This window comes from Panthera uncia, chromosome C2, assembly GCF_023721935.1.
Source record: "Panthera uncia isolate 11264 chromosome C2, Puncia_PCG_1.0, whole genome shotgun sequence".
NCBI lineage: Eukaryota > Metazoa > Chordata > Mammalia > Carnivora > Felidae > Panthera > Panthera uncia.
Window position 1 is genome coordinate 128,829,034 of NC_064810.1, and position 20,682 is coordinate 128,849,715.

A 20,682-nucleotide genomic window follows, 5' to 3' on the forward strand; every position below is an offset into this window, starting at 1 on the left:
AGAAATACATGGAAACTATGAACCCATCATTGTGTCCTAAATCATTATGAAAAGTCACCTTCTTAGGGAATAAAGTAGTTACCTCAACAATTCTGCTAACAGCTGGGTTATAGAATCCATGAACGACATCACCATCAACAATCACTTCCCCAAACGGATTGTAGCCAACACCAGTAACCTAAGGAACATAAAGCGGGGTCAATAATTCAACCAGAAGACAATGACAATACTCATGAAAACTGAAAACTATGATGAGTTATGTTCATTTAATTTTATATATTATGATACTATTAGTGTATATATTTAGAAAAGCACTTGTCTGAAAGAATATTTAACAGTTAAAAGAATATAGATTCTAATTTTTACCATAATGACAAACCTATAATTATACTAATAATTAAATTAATAATTATGACAATGTACAGTATAAGAAGAAATATTGTTAACATAATCTTATATTGTTTCTACTTATGATATACTATAAAAAAAAAGATAAACCATGAAAATCTCTATATGTAAGTAAGCTTTAAATTTATGTAACATTATATTTATGTAACATACTAAATTTTCCAAGAATTCAAATCCATTTCCACACCTAACATTTGTGACAAACCTGAGACCCAGAAAACAGCAGAATTCTTTTTGCAAATATGAGGGAACAGAGACATTATGTGATTTATCCTAGCACTTACAAACTACTTTAACATAATATATTACACGCCAGTTTTAAAAATCAGAGGTCGAAACAAACCAGATACTTATTCTGTATGGCTAGAGCAAATCAAGCCAAACAAAAGTTAAATTTCATAATAAAAATAAGACAGTTTAGAGAATGTTAACCAATTAACAAATGGTTAATGCTCGACATATCAAAGTACGGGCTTAAAACAAAACAGCAACTTATATCCTACCTTCCATATCTGAACCATAGAAGCACATGTAACCCCAATGACCCAGAGTCATCCAGAAAAGGCACATTCAACAAAAGAGTATCAGGTATCCTTCCTTAACCAAATCTAATACCCTAAATAAGAACAGTCTCATTTCAAAGCCTATGTAAAATGGAATTAAATAAACCTAAATGCAACTTCTGTCAATTTGTCTAATGCTTACTTTGCTCAGTGAATTGGATATAAATACAATTAAAAATACTGTACCCATCCTAAGTGGTGTGAATGGACACAGCAGCCAGAAATCCAGTAAAGACTTGGGGGGCGGGGGCGGAGACTGGAACTTGTCCTCATCTAGCTTCAACATTAACCAATGCACATACACTGACATGCACTTAAGAAACTGCCAAAATGTAATTTTTAAAATACAGTAATTCATCTATTCATTTATTCTTTCAACAAATATTTACTACCATGAGGCAGGCCCCATGTTAGGCAACTTAGTTCTGCTCTACTACAACTTCTAATATTTTAGAAAATTTTATCTCGGCTAAAAACTAAGAGGCACGGAGTGCTATGAAAACAAATAAAATAGGACCAGTTCTGAGTGGTCAGCAAAGCTTTTCTAAAGAAGTAGGGTTCGAACTGCAGTGCAAAGGATAGAGAGACATTAAACTGTCCTGTGCAGTGAGAACAGCAGCGAAGGTCTTGAAGTAGGAGGAATTTTGTCACACTGAAAGAACATAGAAGCCAGTATATCTGGTGCACAGAAAGTGAAGTGGAACATGTAAGGCTGAAGAAGGAAACAAGGAACAAAATACGTACGGCCTCAAGAGGCCACACTTCAGGATCCCGGTCGCAATGGAAACATCTTAATTAGGGAGTGACTTGCTCAACATTTGGTTCTGAAAGATCCCTCAAGCTGCATATAGAGCATGAATAAGAGTTTGGTAACAAATGGCTAGCAGGGGTGACTGAAAGGTGCTAAGGATGATTCAAAGCTTCTGGTCCGTAGAGTGTACAGCGTGTGCAAGTGGAGCGGGATCAAGACTGGGAAAATAAGGGAAAGACTCTGCTGCTGCTGAATTTATAACCCTTTTGAAGATAAGACGCTAGAACTGTTAGGAATGTCTACACACCAAGTTTCTTAACAAAGAAATACTGTTGTTAAAAAAAAAAAAATCTATGGAGTACCTCAGCATGCAGACCGTCTGAAGTAAATATGTGAGTAACAGTCATTTCATTCTTTGTCAGTGTTCCAGTTTTATCTGAACAAATCACATTACAGCAGCCTAAAGAATAAATCATTACATGTCACCAGAAGAGTCAGAGGGAAATAAACAAGTTCACACTGAAAACAAATCAAAGACTCTGAAGCCTGTCCTGCTGCTCTGAATTTTGAACAAATCAAGTTCACTGATAATTTTAGACGTTTTCTCATTATGATTTCACCATAAAGTGATTATTCATGTTAAAATTAAAAAACAGATTAACTGATAAATGTTGACTTTTTCTTATTAATTTGCAGTTGAATTTCTACAAAGCTTCTCAGTATTAGCTTTATATAATATTTCTAGAAAGCTTAAGGGTACCTAAATTTAAACCCATATAATTGTTTCAGTCAGAAATTTTAAGATATTTTGCCTTCTCAGTACTGTAATGCAAACTAAAAATTAAATTCAACATTTTCAGAATCCTAAATTAAAAAAAAAAGATATTTCACAGCATACAGAAAGTTATTGCAATTTTCATATCACACATAGAGTTGTTACAGCAACACTTAGCAACTGTTGTATATTTACTGTTGTTATCAGAAATTCAACTGAAGTACGACATTCTGGGATCTATAATTATCTTTCTTGAGATGTCAAAGGAAAGTAATTCTACTAATTTTACCCTAAAGTTTCACTGGTTAAATACATTTTCTTTTTACATGATTTAAGCATTAGAACATCTCTGATACAGAAAGATTTCTCTGAAAGTCCCCTATCCTGAATGATATGCGTTTTTAAGTACCTTTTCTGGTTGTGAAGACCACACTTAACTTTGCCACAAGTCAAATACCACCACTCAAGCCTCTAAGACAAAAATGGTAACAACCTGCAGATGATTCACTATTGATGTAAACTCACACACTATTGCATAAGTATGCTCACATTACCACATACTTACCCAGAGTTTCAACAATAGGCAGTTTTTTCACAATGGCCCTTTTCTTCACCATTCTCATAACACCAAGAGCTAGAGTCACTGTGACCACAATGGGAAGACCTTCAGGAATTGCTGCTACAGCCAAACTGTAACCAACATATACTTAGTATTGAAGCATAAATTAAATAGTACCTACAGCAATCAGTTCAATTGGCTGTGACTTAAAACTGAGGCTAATAAAAACACAAAATCAATATTGTCAATACTCAAAAAGTGGCCTCAAGAAGAAGGGAAAGCTGATTACCATTTATTGGATAACCTACTAACTGCCAGGTTAAGTGTAGTGGTTGAAGAATACAGGCTGTGACATCAGATTACCTAGATCTGTACCCCTGGCTTCCCCAATTTTTACCTGTTTGACTCTGAACTATTATCACTCTACCCCTGTAGTTTAGTTTTCACATCTGTAAATACAGATAACAGTAATAGGTATTCAGACAAAAACTTACACATGACTGGTCATACCAGCACTATTTACAATCACCGAAAGATGTAAATAGTCCAAATTTCCATCAACTGATAAATGGGAAATTGTAGTATAGCCATACAATGTAGTATTCTGCCATTAAAAAAAAAAAAAAATGAAGTACTGATACATCCTACAACACGGATGAACCTCAAAAACATTATGCTAAGTGAGAGAAACCAGACACAAAAGACACATGTTATTTTGGTTCCATTTATACGAAATATTAACAGTAAGCAAATTCAGAGACCGGAAGCAGTTTAGTGGCTGCCAAAGGCAAGAGAGAAGGAAAAATGGTGCGTGATCGCCCAGTAGGCACAGGGTTTTCTTTTGGGGTGATGAGAAGTTCTGACACTTGATAATGGTTGTAGCTGTACAACACTATGAATGGATTTAATTCCACTGAATTGTACATTTTAAAATGGTAAACTTTATGGTATGTGTATTTTATTACAACAAAAAAATGTACTTCACTGTTTCCCTCTGCAATTTTTTAAAAAATCAAATTAAGTCTCGGGGTGCCTGGGTGGCTCAGTCGGTTAAGCGTCCGACTTCGGCTCAGGTCATGATCTCGTGGTCCATGGGTTCGAGCCCCACGTTGGGCTCTGTGCTGACAGTTCGGAGTCTGGAGCCTGTTTCAGATTCTGTGTCTCCCTCTTTCTCTGACCCTCCCCTGTTCAAGCTCGCTCTCTGTCTCAAAAATAAATAAATGTTAAAAAAAAAAAATCAAATTAAGTCTCTATGTTTTATCCCACACCAAACTCCCCTATAGGTAAGGACATATGTGTTCCTGTTCCTCCTCCTAACATTGTTCTCTCCACTGCTTCTACTTCCCAATTTCTATTACCTACCTTTTCTTCAGAATGATCTACCTTGACATCATCAGCATCCTGTTCTATAAGCATTATTAAGGCTTTCATGCTCTGTTTACAGGTTAATTCTAAAAGGTGAAAGCCAATGAATGACACAATACCACTGGCTAAACAGTATACACTAAAGTCAAGAAATATGTGCGATCATTAATGTTCCCTTCTCTCTTTTGAACTATTCTATGCTCAAATAGAATCCTCATTTCTTATGCTTCCATTAACCCTCACTGTATCAGGAAAAATAGGCATCAGTTTACAATCTAGATCTAGTGGACCTTTCCCTTCTTTTGTATCTAAGTTTCACTTTATAAATAATTTGCAAAGGAATAAATGGATTATGAAAAACTTCAGAAATTTTTAATTTTTAAAATTTTTTATATATTGTTTAAATTTATCTTGAGAGAGGGGAGGGGCAGAGAGAGAGAGAGAGAGGAAGAGAGAGAGGAAGAGAGAGAGGAAGAGAGAGAGGAAGAGAGAGAGGGAGAGAAAGACACAGAATCCAAAGCAGGCTCCAGGCTCTGAGCTGTCAGCACAGAGCCCAATGCAGGGCTCTAACACATGAACCGGGAGATCATGACCTGAGTCAAAGTCAGACGCTTAACTGACTGAGCCACCCAGGCACCCCTAGAAATTTTAAATTTTAACCCCAAACTATATTTCTGGATTTGAAGGTATAAATATATCAGAAATATGCAATGTCCTTTGGATGCAACTAACTGCTTGTCAACTGTTATGAAGGAACCTGGAATATATTCACTTTACAAAAAGTGATTTCAGATTCAAAAAATATTTCCCATAGGTTACAGGCTTATCAATTCTGGTTTCACTTTTTGCATTTGTATCTTCAAAATGCAACACTTCTGAAAATGTTGATGGTTCATAACTTTGTTGAAAAGATAAGTCATCTCTGTAACATAATTTTTAGATTAAAAAACACCAATTACAAGGGGTGTAAATGAAATTTTTCATTTCTATGTCATCTATTTCTGTTTAATCACCTTTATATTAATACCAGCCTTCAGTATTTGTCCACTTATAAATGGTATAAAGTAAAAGCTGGCAAACAAATATCAGAAAAGATGAAAGAAAATGGTCACACATCCTTTTAACAAAAAGGGGTGGCTTAGGTTCTTGTTGGAAATGCATGATAAATTCCTTGATGTAGAATGACTAACTGAAAGAGAATACCTGTCCTTCCCTTTTTGTCATAAGAAATAAACTGTTCACTCATTAATTCAGGAGTTAAATTAAATTGAAGCTACCATCACCCAAAGAGTCACAGTATTAAGATTTCACATATATTATTAAATTTCACCCTCATCATTAGAGCCTACAGTAGCTCTTTGTCTCTTTGCATTTCATCTTCTGGTTTGTCCAATAATTTTCCTGTCAATTACTCTTTGCCATTATGTGGGAAAATGAAAAATTACGATTCTTAATTTTAATGAGTGCAAAAAAGGGGTGGAGGGAGAAGAAAAAGACAACAACAAATATATCTCCGGACTTCTTTTATACCTTTGTAAATGATGATGTAATATTTTGGGCAACATAATAAAAGAATTAAAGGATAACAGAATAATGATGATTTACTTTATTATTACATCAACCTTGTAAGTGATCCCATCATCCTTCTGCATTCTTGTTTTACTGGTTTTTAGCACAACTGGAAATAATTATTACAATAATTGCTATTTCATTTGCTACAATGAAATAGCAAAATGTTTTAAGACATAGGAAAAATAAGGTCACTAATATCTTAGATTTATAAAAGTACAATGGACCCATATAATTATTGCAAAATAGAATGAGTTTTATTCTATTAAAATATATTTAATACTTTGTCCTTTGTAAGACTTTGAAGTAGGAATAAAAATCATGATCATATCAATCTTCACAAAGAGAACTGCTCAAAAAAATACTCAAAATCTAAAAATGAGTCCAACAGCTAATATGCTAATGTTTATTATCTCATACTCATGCCCAATTTTAAATTTATTTCATATTTAACCCATCTTTTTTATACAGATTTAAGCCAAGAGTTTCAAATTGTATTTTTGCCCCTTTTAAGAAAAAAATATACTCCTTCATCCCATCACAAATGTCTTTTAACTTCTTACTCAATTTACCTACTCCTTGTAATCCATTTGATTTTTTTTTTAATACATTGTCTTTGTTCTAATATTTGAACTATGACTTCCTATGCCTACCATAGAGCTATCATCTAGAATTTCTTTTCCTTATTAGGTGCCTAGGTGAATTCCACTCTTACTTATATCCCATACATGATCATCTTCCTTTTTTTCATCTTTGTTTTGCTGGAATTCATACAGGATGGGGAAGGAATAAATTTTCTGATTACCTGCCTATTTATATTTATAATAACTGGATCGATACTTTGGCTAGGCCTAGATTTACTGACTTAAATTCCTTTCCCCTCACACTTTGATAGCATTGCCCCCACTATTTTTCTAATGTAATCCAACGTTACCATGGATGAAAGGTAATAAAATCCTTTTCCCCTTCTGCATTCAGTTAAATCTCTAGCTCTGTTCCCCTTGTGACCTGGCAAGGGTAGTGTATCAACTATGTTGTTAGGCAACACTGCTTATGATAAAGGGATCTCCTGACTGATAAATTATCTATGGACTGGAAGAATTATAATTTATCTTATAGAAGCCATTGCTTTGGGTTTCCAGACCGTAGGTGACTCTTACAACTGGACATGTTTCTTGCAAGCACCCTGGAAAGTGTATGTTCCCAGAGATGTTAGCTCCTGTGGAATATGAAACAATTTAACCCAGGGTAGCCCCTGCACTCACAAGGCCATCCCAATCTTCTTGTACCTAAAGCTGAACTATTGCACAGACTCTCTCATAAGAGGCATGCCTTAAGTTGCCCTGCTGTTCAAGGCACAGGTGCCAGATAGGACATAGGAAAGTCTTGTGCAATGAAATGTTTAGTAGAGTCTAAAAAGACCCCTTGGTGGAAACTGCAGTTGCTAACAAGAAGTTTGATACCAGTCGAATTATCCTTCCTTTATAGACAACCTGACTGGTTTTCTTTAATTTCATATGATGTATCTAGTTTGGAGTTTTTTTCATCTTGTTTGGCATTTACAGAATCCATATAAACTATAAAGATTTCATGTCTTGCTTCAGAGACAAAAAATATTCATGTATCATTTCTTATATAATTTCTTCTTACCTCTTTTGAAACTCCTATTAGTTAGATTGGCATTTATTAAATTATTCTTCATCACTTTTATTTCATTCTCTGTTTCGGACACTTTAGTCTATTTTTAGGGAACCCTTTTTAACTTTATATTACAGCCCTTAAATTGAATGTTTAATTTCAACAGTCAAAATCATAATTCCTAAAAACTTTTTTTCTCTGATCCTCTTCTACAGCAATCTGTATCATAAATGCAGTTTGTTCACAAATCTCTGAAAATAAAAATGCTTTCCAGTTTTAATTTTTCTGCTATTTCTTGAAATTTTCATTTTCCTCTGAGATTGTTTATTCAGTTTCTATTATTATGGTCTTTCTCTTTCATGCTGCTAGTTTTCAATTTGGCAGTCCTTAACTGTCTATTTATATATAAAATTGCAATACTGGTTTCTGCTCAGTGATGATCGCCCAGTTTTTGTGGGATTGAGCCCCATGCCAGGTTCTGCACAGTGCAGAGCCTGCTTGGGATTCTGTCTCCCTCTCTCTCTGCCTCGTGTGTGCACTCTCGCTTTCCCTCTCTCTCAAAAATAAATAAACATTTTTTTTAAATGTAATATTGGACAGATAACACCAGACATCTAGTGTGCATTTTCTCCACTGCTAGACACATGGTTTTCATTTTTCTAGAGTTTATTTCAATATATGCCTATTAGAGAAATAAGAGAGAGAAAAAAGACTTCAATTTATAAACAAATGATTATTAGAACTTACCTTACACTAATTGTAAACATTTCCAGGATATCTTTTCCTAGTAACCAGCCAACCAACATGATGATACCTGGAAAAGAGTCAAATAGCTATTTCTCCCTTTTATATAAAATCACATCAGTATAAATGGGATGCTGAGGGCAGTCAAAAAGTTCCATAACATAAAGGAGAAGGTATATCAGATCACAGTTACAAGATTTTAGAAAAATTCATTAAGCAGGGGAGATTAAAATTAATGCTGCTTAAAGATAATGTTGTATATGTGAACATGCGTGCACATACATACACACACACACACACACACACACTTTACCTTCTGTTGCCACTGCTGCCACTCACCCCTTAAAGCAATAATATCTGAGAATTACCACTATAAGAAAACATTACCAGTATTCTCACACAATAGGGAGAAAAAAGAAGGTAGCATAAGACAGATAGGTCCTCTACTTATTATCAGCTTTGCAAAAATAAACCTTGTAACTTTACTTCTCATCACTAAATATCCAGGCAATACATATAAAGTTTATACTGCAAACAAAGGAATACTTACGACTTGGCTGAAAGAGTAATACATCTTACTTAAAATATCTAAAATTACATTATAACATTTAAAAATTAACCGGGTGCCTGGGTGGCTCAGTGGGTTGAGCGTTAGACTTGTTTCAGCTCGGGTCATGATCCCAAGGTCATAGGATCAAGCCCTGTGTCTGGCTCCACACTGAACGTGGACCCTGCTTAAGACTCTCTCTCTCCCTCTGCCCCTCTGCCCCACTTGTGCAAATTCCCTCTAAAATTAAAAAGGAAAAAAAAACTACTTTTATGGCATTTACAAATAAGAAATCAATTAACATGAACCAAACAATATACTCTCTTGCTTTGACCTTTGCCTCTGAAAAGAAAGGGAGCAAGGAGTGCACCACTGGTTTTGTGAGAAAACACACACAGTATCATCACAGTTTTAATAAAGTATAACCAATTCAAGATTGTATTCTAGAGTAATATAAACATTTAAAAACAGGTTTTTCTTCTTTCGATAGCTACAGGGGCACACCTGGGTGGCTCAGTCAGTTAAGCATCTAACTTCAGCTCAGATCACGATCTCACGGTTCATGAGTTCAAGCCCCACATCAGAGTTTGTGCTGACAGCTCAGAACCTGGAGCCTGCTTCAGATGCTGTGTCTCCCTCTCTCTCTGCCCCTCCCTTTCTCTCTCTCTCTCAAAAATAAACATTAAAAAATAAATAAATAATCCAGATTGTGATTCTCTAACATTCTATCCCAAACACTATCCTGACAAAAGAAATTATGTCCAATGAACTATACCAGAAGTCAGCAAACCATAATCTGTGGGCCTCCTGAATGCTTTTGCAAATAAAGTTTGTTGGAACATAGTTATATCCTTTGTTTAGGTACTGTCTATGATTGCTTCCCTGCTGATGGCTGAGTTGAATATTTCCAACAAAGAATATCCGAAATACTTTGGTATGGACCAAAGGCTAAAATGTGTACTACTGGGCCCTGTACCCCCCCACCCCCCAAAAAATCTGTTGACCTCTGATTTTGACCTTGACCCTTATCCTATTCCATATACTATCCTAGCAACAAAAATTAGGTCCTATGTATTATATTAAAACCAGGTAATGAGAAAGTTGAAAGATTTTTATCACTAAAAGTGAGGTGGTTTCATGGTACAATGTTAACATAAACTGAGATTTAATTGGCTAAATGTCCTAACAGTTACCAAATTCCCTATAAATTCTAGAAAATAAATAGCAATAATCAAATTAAGGGAGCTATGACAATATACACACCAGTTAAAAAAGAGGAATTAAATACCTTTCCATCTTCTACTTTATGATATAGACTGACAGATCAATAGAATATTTAAAAAATTATTTAACTGAAACTGTGTAACGCAAATCTATTTTAATTTAGAACTGCATTATTGATTTTGAAATTTTAGGCTAGCAAAAATAATTAAAATATCATGGAAAAACTAAAGAAAAGGAGAAAAGACTCCAAAATTTATTCAAGTATTTAATATATGATAAAGATGTCATTTCAACTGAGTGAATAAAAGAATAGACTATAGAGGGGTGCATGGTGGCTCAGTCGGTTAAGTATCTGACTCTTAATTTCAGCTCAGGTCATGAACTCAGAGTTTGGGAAATCAAGTCCCATGTCAGGCTCTGCGCTAACAGTGCAGAGCCTGCTTGGAATTCTCTCTCTCTCTTTCTCTGCCCCTCCCTGTGCTTGTGCTCTCTTTTGTTCTCAAAATAAATGAACTTTAAAAAAACATGTTAAAAATAGAATGAACTAGAGAATTAATGGTATTGGGATAATTAACTTTTGAGTAAAAATGTTATAACTCTACCTTAAGTTGTTTTTTTTTTTCTTTAATGTTTATTTTTCAGACAGAGAGAAAGAAAGCACATGAGCGGGGAAGGATCTGAAGTGAGCTCTGTGCTGACAGCAGCAAGCCCAATGTGGGGCTTAAACTCACAAACCATAAGATCATGACTTGAGCCCTGAAAATCAGGTGCTCAACTGACTGAGCCACCCAGGCGCCCCTACCTTAAGTCTGATACTAAAATAAATTCTAAATAGTAAAATAAAGTGTCAAAAATAAAAACTAAGCTGCAGACTGATGTTTAAGTAAATATACTTATAAAGATAAACACTCTTCACAATATGGGGTTAGGAAAGCTTCTATGAATAAACCAGAAACTGTAACTGCAGAGATTATCAACAGGACAGTGCTATCAGAATCTCAGGACAAGATATTTCAATCACATCTCCCTCCTTCATAACCAAGTTTACTATATTTATCCCTCAAAGGGAATTTAAAATGTGGGGGAAATAAACTTAACAAAAGGGATGGCTATCTAAATTATACAAAGAGCTGTTACTGATCTAAGACCCAAGCCACAAGAGAAGAAGGGACAAAATAAATAGATGGGAAGGTCATAAAATAAAAAGGACCAACACACATAGGACAACTGTTCAGTTTCTCTATAATGAGTTGTGAAATAAAATAATGAGAAGCCTTTTATTCATCTGTTAATGACAACAAAGTTAGCAAGAGTGCTGGAAGAGGAACACCTTTACCTTGCTGATGAAAGATACTATTTAGCAATATGAAACAAAAACCTTTAAAAACGTGCCAAAAATTGAAAAATTACATGCATACTCTTTGCCCCCAAAATTTTACTTCTAAGAATTTTTTTCCCACATAATGAAATACTATACAACCATCTACTTCATGACATCTATACAAAGAGCATCTACTTAAAGGCAAGATGTTTATGAATAAAATATGAAACAAAAAAGGAATAGTAGTCCATAAAACATTACTATCAATTTTGTTGAAAACCAGGAAGACAAATACTAAAATGTTTATAGAAATGCTATATGATTACAGGAATTACATGAAGTTCTAATTTATCTTTGCAGAAAAGGACAATGGCTGGGAACTAGTTTTATAATTTTTAAAAAGTAGTAGTAAATTAGGGGTGTCTGGGTCGCTCAGTCAGTTAAGCGTCTGACTTCAGCTCAAGTCATGATCTCGTGATTCGTGAGTTTGGGCCCGTGTCAGGCTCTGTGTTGATACCTCAGAGCCTGGAGCCTGCTTCAGATTCTGTGTCTCCCTCTCTCTCTGCCCCTCCCTGACTCGCACTCTGTTTCTCTCTCAAAAATAAATACACATTAAAAAAAATTTTTTTTAAGTAGTAAACTAAAAATCAATTAAATGAATAAACAAATTTATGTATCTATCTAAACTCCCCTTCCCATTAAAAATAAAAATAAATAAATAAATAAAATAAACCCTAAGTAAATATATGAGATATACATACTCACTCTTCTCTTACCTATTATACCAAAGGAGTAGAAGGAAAGTTGTTTTCCTAAGAGGTCCATGCTCTTCTGCAGAGGGGTTTTTGGTGCCTTGACAAATTGGAGAAGAGTTTACCACAATTAGCTAAATTTAGGAATATATACTATGTGCCAGGGACTCTAAGTGCTTGACATACCCAGGTTAGTTCTTAACATACCCATAACATACACACCTCTCCCTTAAAGATAAGTCTCATCCCCTTTAATGAGGAAACTGAGGCTGAGACTTTTAAATGCCTGTTTAAGGTCCATGTTCCCTATGCCTATTTTTGAGAAGGAATCTATTCTCCCTATCAGCTTCTCCAGGACTTCATTACCATCAGCTGCCCCTCACTTTTCCAATCTTCTCCCTTCTGTATCCACAAACAAGCTTGTAATCCAAGTCTTTTTATCCAGTTGGCTCCCTGATCTGCTAACTCCCTTCTCTAGCAGTCCCCTCAGTGCCAAACTCCTTGGAATGGTTTTATACACTGCAACATGTACTGGAATCTTGGCAGGTTACCTGAGAAATCCAGATGATTTGGGGAGAATATGACATTTGTAGAATGCAACTTCTTTTTCATATGTAAGAAAGTATTTTAAATGAGAGAACTAATCTTCAATATTCTTAAACATGAATATCTTCCATGTTATTTTACTTTATAATCTTTTTTTCCCCATTACTTGGAATTAAATAATGTTGGGAATTTTGGTAGAAGACAAATATACCATTTAGTAATCTTTAAAATTAATATGATAAAGTTAATTTTAAAAAAGAATAGGCCTATAAATAATTGGCTATAAACCTTTTTCTCCTATAAACAATGAATAAATATAAAAATGTTTTAGAACATTAACAATGTCAACTAAAGCTCCAATTATGTTTTTAAGCACAGACAACTGAGTGATATTCTGAATAAAATACCACTTCAATAGTACATAAAATAACCCACCATTATTTTCTTTTCGTTTCCTTACAATGGAGAATTTCAGATTTGAAATTAAACATCATTAACAAAGAACTTACTTCTTCTGCTTGCATCATTTTAAAAACCTCTCCAAATTCAGAATTTTCTCCAGTTCCAATGACAATACCCTAAAGAGAAAAACAGGAAAATACATTTACATTCATATGGAATCACCTCTCTCAAGCAAAGTAACAAAAACCCTTCATTCCCTTTCTCCAAAACTTTGCCCACAGTCAAGATGACTAACATACATATCCAAGGTTCCCTTAGCAAATTAACTTTGTGATATTACTATAGATCATTAGTATTTACACCTTACTATACAAACCTTGGCCCAATTCTGAGGCCCATTCTTTGTCTATATTAATATTTCTGAAATTCAAAACTGTCTTATCCTTGAGAGACATTCAGTGTAGCTTCTCTTTCCCCCTCAAATGCTACTGGATCATGCCTTTTACGTTCGTGAAATGTTAGAATCCAGTAGGTGAATGATATGTAGTTGGAATATTATAGCCAGTACCATATCGACTAAATTAAAATTTTAACTAGTAATGAACATATCCATGATTCACTGTTTCTATCTAAAACAAAAAAAAGAACAGATACCGAGGACTATGCTTTTAAAGGCTTCATTATCTGGCAAATGGCAGAAATATGGACATATTCTACCTCAGGGACATAGTTTCTCCTTAGTCTCAAAAATAGATGCTATGGGTTAGGTTCAATTCTGCCATTTTTTTGTCATATTTTTTTTTTTACTTCATTTATTTTTGAGAAAGAGACAGCACACTCATGCAAGCAGGGTAGGGACAGAGAAAGAGAGAAAAAGAGAGAGAATCCTAAGCAGGCTCTGCACTGTCAGCACTAAGCCCAATCCTGAGACGAAATCAAGAGTCAGACACTTAAATGACTGAGCCACCCAGTTCCCCTTATATATATTTTTTTCATGTTTATTTATTTTGAGACACAGAGAGAAAGAGAGCACAAGCACACATGCAAGTCGGAGAGGGGCCGAGAGAGAGAGAGAGAGAGAGAGAGAGAGAGAGAGAGAGAGAATCCCAAGCAGGCTCTGTGCTGTCAATGCAGAGCCCAACATGGAGCTTGATCCCCTGAGCCATGAGATCACGACCTGAGCCAAAATCAAGAGTCTAAGCCAGAGCCCCTCTTTGTCATATATTTTTAAAATCGCCACATAAAATTAGCCACATCGAACTAAAAAAAAGGTTGAAAACAAAGGAGTTGCTATTTTCAAAACAAGAGAAAAAAAATTACCTTAGCTTTGCCACATCTGACCAGTGTTCCCATGAAGGCAATGTTACTTCTTGATGCAAGATCTCCATTAGTTGCAGCTGGCTGAGGAGCTGTCACCTTAGAACAAGGTGTTGTCTCTCCTGTCAAGCTGGACTCATCAATGGAAAGATCCACAGCCTTGGAAAACATAAAGCATCCCATTAAGTTCAAGAATGAAGACTCTCTGGGCTCCATTCAATATCTAAAGAGTTTGTAACCATCACTTCTTCCTCAAATATCCCCTTTCTTAATAATCACCCAAATCTTTTATTATATCCATTACTCTAAGAAGACCACAGTAAGTACAACCATATTTAAAATATGAAGTAAACTTGAGCCACCTGGGTGGCTCAGTCAGTTAAGCATCCAACTCTTGATTTCGGCTTAGGTCATGATCCCATGGTTTGTGGGATCAAGCGCCGCATCAGGCTCTGCACTGACAGCGTGGAACCCGCGGGAATCTCTCTCTCCACCCCTCCCCTGCTCACACACTCTCTCTTGAAATAAATAAACATTTAAAAAAATAAATAAAGAGGCGCCTGGGTGGCTTAGTTAAGCGTCCGACTTCAGCTCAGGTCATGATCTCATGGGTCATGAGTTCAAGCCCCGCATCAGGCTCTGTGCTGACTGATGCCTCAGAGCCTGGAGCCTGCTTTGTATTCTGTGTCTCCCTCTCTCTCTCTTGTCTCTGCCCTCCCCTGCTCATGCTCTATCTCTTTCTCTCTCTCTCTCAAAAATAAACATTTTAAAAAATATATTAAAAATAATATTAAATACAAAATAAATATTAAAAAATAAATTAAAAAAATAAAAATACAATACAAAGTGAAGTCAACAAAATCCGACATGCAAAGTAGAATGCTATGAGACAAGATTAGCCTAAATTTCAAAATATAACCAGAGAAAAGGAAACATTAGCTGAGACATAATCTTTACCTAGAGAAAACAACTTTCACAATAAAATGTTATTACTTCCTAATTTTGCCATCCCCTGAAGTTCTGAAAATGTATTTGGCAGGTTAAAAACAGGTATCCAGAAAGAGAAATATGAATAAAAGGTATATAATGTACTGAGAAAGAATTCATTTCATCATTTTGGGTTCAATTTTCATGAAATTCTGCTTTCTATATATGCATCCTTACATTGATCCCAAACGTACATCAGCAAAAATAAAAAACATATATAAATGTTTCCATGCAAATCATGAACATGGTATTATCTTCCAACTGTGCAAAAAGAATCAATTCTGAGGGTTTCATTCCTAAGACAGTTTCAACTCCTAACAATTAAGTTTTCACCAACCTTAGCATGCCAAAAAAAAAAAAAAAAAAAATCATTTTACATGTGGAAAACACTGCAGATGTTACCTGGCTTTGTTTCTAAAAGTATGACCCACAGAACAATAGTTCCAAGGATGTGAATAGACACTGAGTATAATGTGATAGACGGATGACTGATAGACACACACACACACACACACACACACACACACACACACACACAGTAGAGGTACTAAAGTCAAATATGTTTTGGAAATACTAAGCTGAGTTAAACAGCTTCCTCTACTTAGGCAGTGCTTCTTTAAACCTTCACTAGGTTAGTGTGAATCACCTCAATTAGAATACAGATACAACAGGAGTTGTCAAAGTGTGGTCCCAGCAGGACCAGCATCACCAGCATCACCTCCTCAGAACTTTTTAGAAATTCACTACCCTCCTCCCAAAAAAAGAAAAGAAATTCACTACCCTACTTCAAATGCGTAGGTGGGGAGGGTGAACCTAAAAGACTGTGTTTACAAGCCCTCCAGGTGATTTTGAGGCACACTCAACTTTCAGAATCAATGGAATACTGTTTCACAAATTTCTTTGACCCATTTTATTCCAGAAGCTCTTATTCTAGGGTCTTTAGGACACTTTGAGAAACTAGGACCTAGTTCATGATTTTACTCATTTTACATGTTAATTCACTCACCGGACAAACATTTATTGACTACCTTAACTATGTACCAGGCACTGAGCTAGACCCTGGAAAATAAACAAAATAAGGAAATGAACCCAAAGCAGTTAAATGACTGTGCATTCCTGCTGCTATTATAAACTGACCTGGTGTTCTCAATCAGGTCTCTTGATTGGCAGTCCATATTATATACAAAATACTCTAAATCCTGCTGGGGGAGAGGTATGAGTGTGGAAATAATCTCATCTTTTCTTTTTTAGTTTTAATTTTTTTTTTAACATTTATTTATTTTTGAGACAGAGAGAGAGCATGAACAGGGGAGGGTCAGAGAAAAGAGGGAGACACAGAATCTGAAACAGGCTCCAGGCTCTGAGCTGTCAGCACAGAGCCCGACACGGGGCTCGAACCCATGGACCTCGAGATCATGACCTGAGCTGAAGCCGGACGCTTAACCGACTGAGCCACCCAGGCGCCCCTCTTTTTTTAGTTTTAAATGTGAGTTTATTTTGAGAGACAGAGCCAGCATGAGTGGGGGAGGGGAGAGAATCCCACACTGCCAGCCCTGAGCATGAACTCTGAGATCATGACCTGGGTTGAAATCAAGAGTTGGTCACTTAGCCAAATGAGCCACGCAGGTGCCCCTAAAGCTCTTCTTTTTAAATGGTTCATTTACCCATGAGCATAAATATCTCACAAAAATATATATATATATTAAAAATCAATTCATAGATTCTCCCATCTATACAACAATACAGTATTTTAATTTGATCAATGTCATTGATCCATTCACTTAACAAATATTTATTAATGCCAGGTCCTGTACTATATCACACACAGAGGGAATCAGCAGTAAACAAAACTAAGTTCCTACCCTCTGCTCTTATTCCAATGGGAAAGTGATCTAAAAATAAACTAACAAGGGTATGTAATATCTGGTAGTGAGGAAAAAATGCATAAGGATAGAAAGTAACATTTTAGATAAAGGAGAGAACCTCTCTCAAAAGTAAACAACTCTTTTGCAGAGACACAATTGACCTGAGGGCCCCAAAGGTGGGCCACAATCAGGATGAAAGTATTCTAGGCAAAGAAAGCAAAAAGTACAAAGACTATGGGGGTAGGAACATGCCTGGTATGTTCATGCCCTAGGCAGACATATAACTTTACAAATATAATCAAGAGTTTACAGATCAGATCATGAAGTTGAAAAATGTTCAGAATGAAAATATACTGTACCCCATAATTTCAAGGAAACTAAACTATGTTATCTCTGGAAGGTTAGTACCATGTAAATGTTATAAAGCACAGATCACCAATCCTTTAGTCTTTAAAAAGCTTCCCTTTTTCTATAATTATGTATGCAAAGACAGGCCAGGTAAATCTGGGTTCATTACCTCAACACAACTACAGAGTAAAAAAAAATCCACCATGTTCAAAGGCAAAGGAATTTTTCTTTATTACAGGAACATATCTCTTTGACTTTTCTTTCCAAGTTAAACTTAGGACTGTATAATTTTCCACACTAATAAATTCCATTACCAAAGTAAGAAGAAAAGTTTAGGTTGTTCTTCAAAGATGATGCTAGTACTAAAAACAGTTGACATTTCGTTGCTTACTATCTGCAAGGCATTTTGCTAACATACATATACTAAGTTTTCTATTAACAACCACTAGCTAGTAACAATCCAATGAGGCAGGACTGTGATTTTCATTCCCTCTATTTTACAGACACTTTGAAAGGTTAAGTAAGTCACCCAACATCTCCACCCAACTTGTGGAGACAAAACCCAAACACTGAAAGATCAATTCCAAATTCTTATTAACTATTTAGAGAATCAATTTGCAAGTTATTTCTCCTCCCTAGTTTTGTAACTACTTCTAGAAGACATTAAGAAAAGATATATTTAAAAATTATATATTTTTCTGAATTACAAGTCAACAAAAAAGTTTATTTCATTTAGCAAGCTCCTCTTCAATGCTTGTTATAAAAATCAAAATTGCATGTCATCTTCTGAGCTCTTAATTAAAAATGAGACCTGCTAATATTGAAAACATTACATTGGGGTACAAGTGTCCCTATGCATCAGCACTCCTGTATCCCTTGGGTAATGGATAAAGAAATTGTGGTTTATATACACAATGGAACACTACTTAGCAATGAGAAAGAATGAAATATGGTCTTTTGTAGCAACATGGATGGAACTGGAGAGTGTTATGCTAAGTGAAATAAGTCATACAGAGAAAGAGAGATACCATATGTTTTCACTCTTATGTGGATCCTGAGAAACTTAACAGAACACCATGGGGGAGGGGAAGAGGAAAAAAAAAAAAGAGAGGGAGAGAGCCAAACCGTAAGAGACTCTTAAAAACTGAGAATAAACTGAGAGTTGATGGGGGGTGGGGGGGGGTGGAGGTTGGAGGAAGGGGAAAGTGGGTGATGGGCATTGAGGAGGGCACCTGTTGGGATGAGCACTGGGTGTTGTATGGAAACCAATGTGACAATAAATTTCATATTGAAAAACAAAACAAAACAAAAAAAACATTACAGAACTCCTTCTCTCTGAGAAAGGCAAAATTAGCATTTCCTCATTGAAGACTTTCTACTTTAAACAAAAATCTTAAATATGGATGAATACTAACATTTGGTGGTTGTCTATCAAAACAAATAATATGAAAATAATCTGAGTTTTTAAAAAGAGAATAAATGCATAGCTTTATTGGCTGCCAGTGGCCTAGCTCTTCAGTGTCAGCCTTAGCAGTTTAATAACCATCCAACCAAAAATAGGAATTTTTGTTCAAATCAGGTTTTTCTATGAAAAAGATATCATTTTTAGCAGAATAGCAATTAGCTCTGTCTAGTGAGAAAAAAAGAGCTTTAGATCTTTATTTTTTATATATATATTTAATATATAATTATAAATCTGTAAAATTCAAATCAAGAATATATTATTGATGGGGTACCTGGCTGGCTCAGTCAATAGAGCATGTGACTCTTGACTTCAGGGTCATAAGTTCAAGCCCCACATTGGGCATAGAGCTTACTTAAAAAAAAAAAAAAGAATATTGATAAAAATTAGTCCAAATCATACAATGTAGCAAACTGCACAGATCTCAACTGCCTGTTGAGTAAGGGTATATTTTTTAATTTATTTATTTGTTTGCTTGTTTAATCTCTACACCCAGCATGGGGCTCAAACTCAAGACCCAGAGATCAAGAGTAATATAGTCTTCCGACTAAGCCAGCCAGGCCACCCAGAGTAAGAATATTTTCTAAGTTACAACTTATTTTCTCTTAATGATGATTACAAGAATTTCCGCAGGAAGTCAGTTTTGAGGGAGTGAGGGGAAGGAAGTCATTTCTAAGAAGGTGGTATTTAATGAATTAGGCCAGCCTATCACAGTTTAACAGTCATAGTTTAATTCATCCAGAAGACAAATATTAGAGTCATTTATCCATAGTATTTATGAGGAAAGATAAAGGTAGGATAAAATGAAATCAATGAACCAGCCAGCTCCATGCCTTCTACCCAAAAGTTTAAACATTAAACCTTCAGAAGAGCTGTTCATAAATAGGGAAACTGATTATGTTTCACTTTCTCTTTATTATTCTTCAGGTACTTTACTGGTGTGAATAAGACACAGCACAGTTCAAAAGTCAGAATATAAATAAGAATCTAGATGTATACATAATCTACATTCTGAATATTTAACACCTATAGAATAAAAATGGTTGGAAAAACTTCACAGGACTATTCCTACAAAACATTAGGCAGAAAGAAACTAGATGCCAAAGTCAGTAAGTTTTCCTGAAAAGCAAAAAATTTTTTGCTTTTCAGGAAAATTTAAAACTGCTTAAAAAAATTACACTTAATATGAAAAATTGGCAGCTACATGTAAGTTCTTAAACTAAAGAATGACTTAGCGTACTGTATGCTGCTAAATCAATTACCTCTCTAGTCTAGAATGAAAAGCAAATCAAAAATGGATTTCTTTCCCCAGAAAAGAATTCCAAATTATCCATCTGGCAGCTACCTGATAATGACAAAATGTCTTACTTTTAGTCTCAAAAATTAAGATTCCTGTTACTGTTTATTCAAATGAAGGAAAATGTAATTAAAACGTCTTCATGAGTTCTAGCTTATTAAACATCAAAGCCTAACCAGGTGAAGTAAGTAGGAAAGAAGTGACTCCATTTTAAAAAGGCTCCATCTCTGCTGTTTTTCTGT

General features: G+C 35.3%; 1 protein-coding gene across 1 annotated transcript in view; it reads right to left on the bottom strand.

Annotated features, from left to right (window-relative positions):
- ATP2C1 (ATPase secretory pathway Ca2+ transporting 1) overlaps positions 1 to 20,682 on the bottom strand; it is a 181,954-nt gene that overhangs the window by 57,965 nt on the left and 103,307 nt on the right. The window contains exons 8-14 of the mRNA XM_049629814.1: positions 14,485 to 14,640; positions 13,272 to 13,340; positions 12,241 to 12,316; positions 8,376 to 8,442; positions 3,063 to 3,187; positions 2,085 to 2,182; positions 83 to 178 (exon numbers count right to left, since the gene is read on the bottom strand). Of these exons, the coding sequence (XP_049485771.1) occupies positions 83 to 178; positions 2,085 to 2,182; positions 3,063 to 3,187; positions 8,376 to 8,442; positions 12,241 to 12,316; positions 13,272 to 13,340; positions 14,485 to 14,640 (687 nt within the window). The remainder of the gene's footprint in view (positions 1 to 82; positions 179 to 2,084; positions 2,183 to 3,062; positions 3,188 to 8,375; positions 8,443 to 12,240; positions 12,317 to 13,271; positions 13,341 to 14,484; positions 14,641 to 20,682) is intronic.